Genomic DNA, 6619 nt, shown 5'->3' on the forward strand with positions numbered 1-6619 from the left:
GTGCTGTCCAGGAGACCCTTCCCTATGTGATTAATGATTCCTGGCGAGGGAAAGCCATTAACCCTTATGCTGGTATATGGAAATGGAGGAAGGGAGAAGGCTGCAGGAGTGCTTTCTGCTAACAGTTTGTGTGGTGAGTCAAAATCTGTCAGGTAACAGTGAGTGAATCTGTGTGGACCTCAAAATACAGTAGAAATACTACATTCCCTTGAGAGCTATTAGCTCCAATTACCAGTAAATTTGGGGTTGTTGATGCTAATGTCCGAAAAGCCAAGTGGCTATTGAGGGTAGGGCTAATGTAGTATCTTGATGAGAGTCTGTCTGGGCAGCTCAATAAAATCATGACATGGGTGGTCTTGGGGAGAGTTCTGGTCTCTAGGCTACATGTGCCCACCCCAGCAGCCTGTTGCTCTTCAGTCAGCAAACTTGGTGTAAAAGAACTGCAGCTTAAACAGCCCTGCCTGTTCTGTGGAACAAGACTCCTGCAGCCATGATCCAGAGCGACAAATTCTCGCAGCATTTAGCTTATACATGTGGTGCTCTGGGCACAGGAGTGTAAACAGAAATACAGTGGAGGTTGTTGCCAATACACTGAGCAGGGCGTCTCCTGGTTTGCCTGCAGCTGAGTGACGAGGGCTGGGTTCTGACACTTCAGCATGCGTGACTGGGTTGTCATCTTCTTAGCCTGCCTAATTTTGTTTTGTCTTTCTTTTTGCAGCTGAACGTTGGCTTGCTTGGTGTGAGCCTCCTGGGTTTCTGCCTTCCAATCTACCTGGTCTGCTACAGACGCAGGCTAGAGAGAGAAAAAAAACAGAAGATGGATGATGCCAAACTTTTCTTCAAAATCAATGGCACTCCCAATGAGGAAGCCTTTGTTTAAACTGGTGCTTCAAATACAACCTCCCCTGTACAGGTTCCTACCACATCTGTGGGTTCTACCTGTGGTGTAAGCCAGGCTTTTTCTCTCCTGGCTCTGCCAGTCTTTGCTCCTCACTGGAGTGAGGGCTGGACATCATGACTGAGCTTTCCTCAGATATACAGCAGGAGGAGACTTCCTTCTCCTTACTCCAGAACACGGGACACTTTTCCTTTTTATAAAGGCCATGCAGATATTGTGTCTTAAATTATCCCCTGATCACACTCTCCAGCAGCAGAGTCTCCGCATAGGAGATTGGAGAGAGAAGGAATAGAGGGATGGGGGAAGGGGGAAGAAAGACCATAATTTGAGTTTGCAAATGTAATGTGCTGAAGTCTGTTTTCTCCCCCTCTTCCCCCAACCTTGGCTGACATTGTCTCAGATGGAAGCTGCACTCTCCTCCCTCCCTGTGGCTTCATAATGGTCTTTCTGCTTGATGTGTAGATGGACCTAGTGGTTTTACTGTCTATCCAGACGTATCCCAGACTGTTTCTGAGGCAGGGAAGGGGATTTTATTCCTATGTGTATGAGCACAGCTTCAGTGTATTGCTAAATGTTGGCTGCTAGCACTGACAGCTCCCAAACCTTTTATTACTGCAAATGACACAGACCGTGAGCAATGGATCTGCCTTCCACACTGAAATGAAGAGCCTAGTGGACTGCTTGGTCGTTGACCAAGCCTTCAGAGGCCTGGAATTCCTCTTCTTCCCGGCCTGCAAACCACCTGTATGTGTTTTAAACTGTCTGCAGTCCTGGAACCTTTGAGATAGGAAGTGGATCTTGTTTACCGATGAAGTGCTTTGAGACTTTGCCTTTTGACTCTTCTTCCCTCCGACATGACCCTGGGAGGGGAGCAGCAGCGTGTGTTTAGTAAAGTGGAGAAGCTTCTTCAAGCTGAGTTCTGGGGCTCCAAACACCTTGGTGTTCACATGTCGTGAGCTGACTTGCTGTTGAAAAGAATCAAGGGTGCAGAACACTCCTTTGTGTCTGGTAACTGGATCCTGTGGACATATGGCAGGGTGATGTGGTGATGTAATTTTCCCCTAGCCATAGTTTATTTACATTGTTCTGATAACAGCCCCCAAGCTGCTGAACACCAGGTTACTGTGACTGACCAAAAAGCTGCCGGTTTGGCTGTATTAGGAGCCTTCTATGATGTTGATGCTCTGTCTGGACAGAGTACGTGGCGATTGATTGTATGGTAAAGCTGACTTACAGAGCAATACATGTGGGTAAAGGTGCCCCAGGCCTGTTCACCATGGAGGGACTACAAAGGGAATTCTTAACCTGCTTATTTTTATAGACATCTTATTCCTAAGTCTTGTCTAAAGTCAACTTTTCTGCCCTTAACTTTCTTGTTGAGGTCGGTAGCTCAGCCTCCATAGCCTTGTGACTAGCGTTAACCACTGCGCCATTTGGAGCTGCTCAAAGCAGGACTGTGCAGCTTTGAGGATGAACATCACCAGTGGGTCTGCAGCAGCATGTGTGCTGGGTTGAGCTAGTGGCTGCAGGAAGGTTGGGGGCAGAAATAAAGCAGTTATGAAGACGTAGTGGTGGTGCTTTCTGAACTGCCAGCTGCTGCATTACTGCAAAGCCTGGCGGGGGGTAAGTAATTCATCTTCTTTATGTCTGGTCGGAAAAGTACAAGACTCAATCACTGCCCTGTTAGCTCGAAGCTGGGGATTAGAAACAATAGTGCACTCGGACCTTCCTGTGAGAAATTACCTGGAAACTGGGTGTTAACTTGCTTTACTGATGGCTTGAAGCATGCACATGCTCAGCCCAGCCAGGCCTTCACCTTCCCTAAATAGCAAGCTTGGTGACCTCCTGCACAGAGCCTCGGCAGGACCGCTGGAAGCCTTGCGGAGTCCCTCGCTGGTGGCCTTGCCAGCCCTGGATGACGAGGCAGCTTTGTGGGACAGCAGCGCCATCTCGAGTCACTGCTTCCAGCCAGCCTCCTGCGGACGGTTCAGCTGCCACTCTGCTCCATGGTACCTTTTAGTCTTCAGTCACTCGTTTGGAAATGACTTGCCACTTGAGTATTTTACACATTTGTGGAATTTTTTTAATGTGTTGCCTTTATTAAATGTGTTTGTTCCAAGACAGCTTTACTGCCTGCTGTCAACACTTTACTCTTCTAGAACTTCTCGTCTTTTGTTGGCCTCTAGCTTTGGTGACGATTTAGTGATGTTTCCAGCTTTTGTTTCTTTTGTGTTGAGCAATAATTGAGGGGGCAGAGTTTGAATTCATTTTCCTGTTCACCTGGCATTGTCTCAAGTAAATACATGTTCAGAGACCCACCAGCAGTAGTACAGCTTGCCTAGATTTCCAGAGGGCTTACTGCAGATTTATGCATTTCATATTACTATACTTTCTCCTAAATATTTTGAGAAGATTCCTACTTTTGCTCCGAGGTATTTGTGACATGACAATGACAGATTAATTATCTTTTTTTTTTTCAGTAAGAGCTCAGACAGGTGAGTCTGAGCCACAGTCCTGTCTTAAAATAGAGACAGCTGTTGGAGAGTGTCAGTGTGCTAACTCAGCATTACCTCCACCTCAGTTTCAGAATATTGAATGTGATAGCTTCCACTCTTATGTCACTCAAATTCCTGATATAAATGTCTTTACAAAATGGTGGTATACTGAGTGGCATATTTTCATGAAGTCACAGTGGAGGTGATGCTGCCTTTGAAATATGTGCAGCTAAATTAAACAAAAACCCACCTTTTATTCCTGCTGTCTACCTCCCTACTGCACTTCCCAGTCCTGCCCTTTATTAGGAATACCCTCTAACCCAGTTTCACCTGATAAAGTGGTGGGTGGATATATGTGCTCTGTGTCTCTGCTGATGTGCCATGATGTTTAGAAGCTGCTGGTCAGCTGTGAGGAGTAGAGCTCATGCCTTTGAGTCCCAGTTTCAGGCTCTGTTTGCAGGTTGAGAGTAAGGTGTGCCTTTGGCTTGCAGTCACCAGGACTAGTGGGTATATGATGAAGTTTGAGTTGTTCAGGGTTGAACAGACAAACGGGAGTGCTTTCTCATGCAGTGCAAAGTCAAACTGTGGAATTCATTGCTGCAGAACATAGCAGGGAACCGAAGTATAAATGTTTTTTAAAAAGGGGCTGGTTAAACAATGGTCTGATGCATCCACTAACTCAGGGAGATTTTAAGTTGCTGTAAATAAGAAAGTTATGCCAAGGAAAGATTACTTTTCTACAAGCTCTGTCTCTTCAGAATTGATCAAAGATGGAGGAAATATATTCTGGGCTAGGTAGAAAAACTGACCTGATCTTGTGGGGTTTAATTTACTGACAGTTGTGAACCAAACTAATTTTAAAAGCAGTCTCAAATTCATCTGTCAAAACCCCCTGTATCTGCATGCAAGATGTGCAAATACTCTACTGGTTGTGGCATAACTGCTTAAATGCTGCACCTTCTGCAGGGGTGAGCCCCTCAGAGGACGGAGTATTCTGGCTTCAGCCTCTTCTAAATGTTGTCTTGCATGGTGCAGAAACAAACCCTGTTGGGATGGTCCTGTTATGCATGATTGTTCATGGGCAGTTTGCCTTGTTCTTTGATGCTTATGGAAATGTAATTGTGAATTACTTAGATTTGGAGTGGAAAACAGCATTGCTGCTTTCTAGCTAAGTGATGCAGGACCAAGAGAATTCCTGATGTACTCTTCTATGTGCATGAGCCACCTTGTGGAAAAAATTAATGGGCTACCAAAGACTAGAGACCCACATCAATTTAAATCAATAATGTGTTTACCTGTATAGCTCAAATATAGGTCAATGTGTTTAACTACTTCTGTAATTCCTAAATGCTAGAATTTGTAGGGGGGGGGTTGTGCCCCGTGTACCCCCTTACCCTCATCCATATGAGAAGTCCAAGGAGGGTGGTCATGGGAAAGACCTCATCTCCTCCACAGAAGCATCCCCAACTGAATGTAATGAAGCAGAAACCTGATCTGTGAGTACTTCCCAGTTTGTAGGAGCCCTCGGAGTCAAGGGTGTTGCTGTGTGAAGGTGATTGCACCTTCTGGAAACACTGCTCCTGGCCTCTACAGACTCTCACGTGCATTTAATATGCATCTGTATTTAAAAAAAAAAAAAAAATTAACAGTGGGGAAGGGAGGGTGACATCTTTTTCCTTTCACTAATCTGTCAGTACCTAAGCCCCATTGACAGTTCTTATAGCACTAATGCAATGATGCTATCAAAAGTAGCAGAGAAAATCTGTGCTGTTTTGCTTAATAGACACTTATAACTTTATTCAGTTACTGTCATAAAGTATCTGGATCCTTGAGATGTCTGTGGAAAAAAAAAAACAAATCTTGCTGAGACTCCCAACTTAACTGCAATGCTGCTACAACGATTGAAATGTTTAACTCCCACACCAAAGCCTGGCCTCTTCGTGCTCTGTCTACAAAGGAAAATTGTAGGATAATGAGATTTTAACTAAGTCAGTAAATCACTAAAATGTTTTAAAATAGGAGATTTTCCTCTTGACAGGCTGATGAATTTGGAAAATATGCCACAAAATCTAAAGCAGATACTGTAGGGTAAAAAGAATGAAATGTTTAAAACTACAACTTTTGTTAGGGTTTTTTTTTTTCTTTTGAGTCTTTTCTGCATCTGCAGAGCTGTTGGTATTCCCTACTTCCCAGTTTAGACGTGCAACATATTCATAATGGAAACTAGTATTACAGTAGGATTCCTGATGGAAAGGGACTGGTCTTGGGTTTTTTTTTTTTCTAAATTAAAACAAAAACAAAAAACTCCAAAACCTCACTTCTGATTGATATTTCACAATGTTATCTTCTCTGGAATAGCTGAAACAATGATGTATTATGTAGATGCATTCTTACATGTTAATTATAAACCCTACAGGTCCTTGTTTTTCTACCTGTGCTGCTCAGCCTGTCTCCCTGCAACCTGTTTTTATCAAGTGTCCTGTGCTCCACGTTGTCATCCTTCCTACTGCTGCTTGTCACTTCCTTGTGCCTGACGCTCTGTCACTTGCTTTTTATTCCTGGGACAATCCCCTTTTTCAGAAAGCCCCCTCTTTTTAACCTGATGGCATTAGCTTCTCCCACCTCCTCCTGTTAACAAAATTTTTTTGTAGCATTTGTCAAAGTTGAATTGTAAGCTCCTGGCAGCAGGCCTGTGTCATCTTTTCTGTGTTTGTAAGGTGTGCGTTCTTGCGATACTATCTAAAAATAAATGTGGTATTAAGTTAATCATTAGTTTTCCTTTTGAGGCTGAACATACTGAAGGTATTGCTTGGTTCCTTGCAAGACTATGTAAGCATGAATGCTTTACACAGTGTCATCTGCCAAAGTGCTTGGCTGCACATTGAATGTTTCCTTGACTCTTTCTTCTCTAAGTTAGGAGCTAACAGCCAGATTTTAATTAATCTCTGAGAAAATTTTTTTTTTTTTTTTTTTTTTTAATTTAGACAGCAGGTTGAGAAAGACAGGTCAAGCTCAGTTATACAGGGTGAACTGGTATCAAATAATGAAGGATGAACAACTGTGGCCTTAGGCATGCTACAGAAGAGGTGCAGCGTGTCAATAGGAAAGTTGCACATTGTGGTTATCTGTGCTTGAGCTTGGTGATGCTGAATGTATGGCATTTTATTTTTCCAATCAAATAAAGACAATCCTTGCTCTGTGATTCCAGTGACAAAGTAGTAAAACT

At 43.6% G+C, this 6619-nt stretch overlaps 1 protein-coding gene across 1 annotated transcript in view; it reads left to right on the forward strand.

The window, feature by feature from the left end:
• The window catches only part of SLC43A2 (solute carrier family 43 member 2), a 34602-nt gene extending 28007 nt beyond the window's left edge, over nucleotides 1–6595 (forward strand). The window contains exon 14 of the mRNA XM_069791286.1: nucleotides 719–6595. Coding sequence (XP_069647387.1) covers nucleotides 719–880 — 162 coding nt within the window. The 3' untranslated portion in view covers nucleotides 881–6595. The remainder of the gene's footprint in view (nucleotides 1–718) is intronic.
• Nucleotides 6596–6619: the final 24 nt, after the last annotated feature.

This window comes from Haliaeetus albicilla, chromosome 9 (genome assembly GCF_947461875.1).
Source record: "Haliaeetus albicilla chromosome 9, bHalAlb1.1, whole genome shotgun sequence".
Taxonomy (NCBI): domain Eukaryota; kingdom Metazoa; phylum Chordata; class Aves; order Accipitriformes; family Accipitridae; genus Haliaeetus; species Haliaeetus albicilla.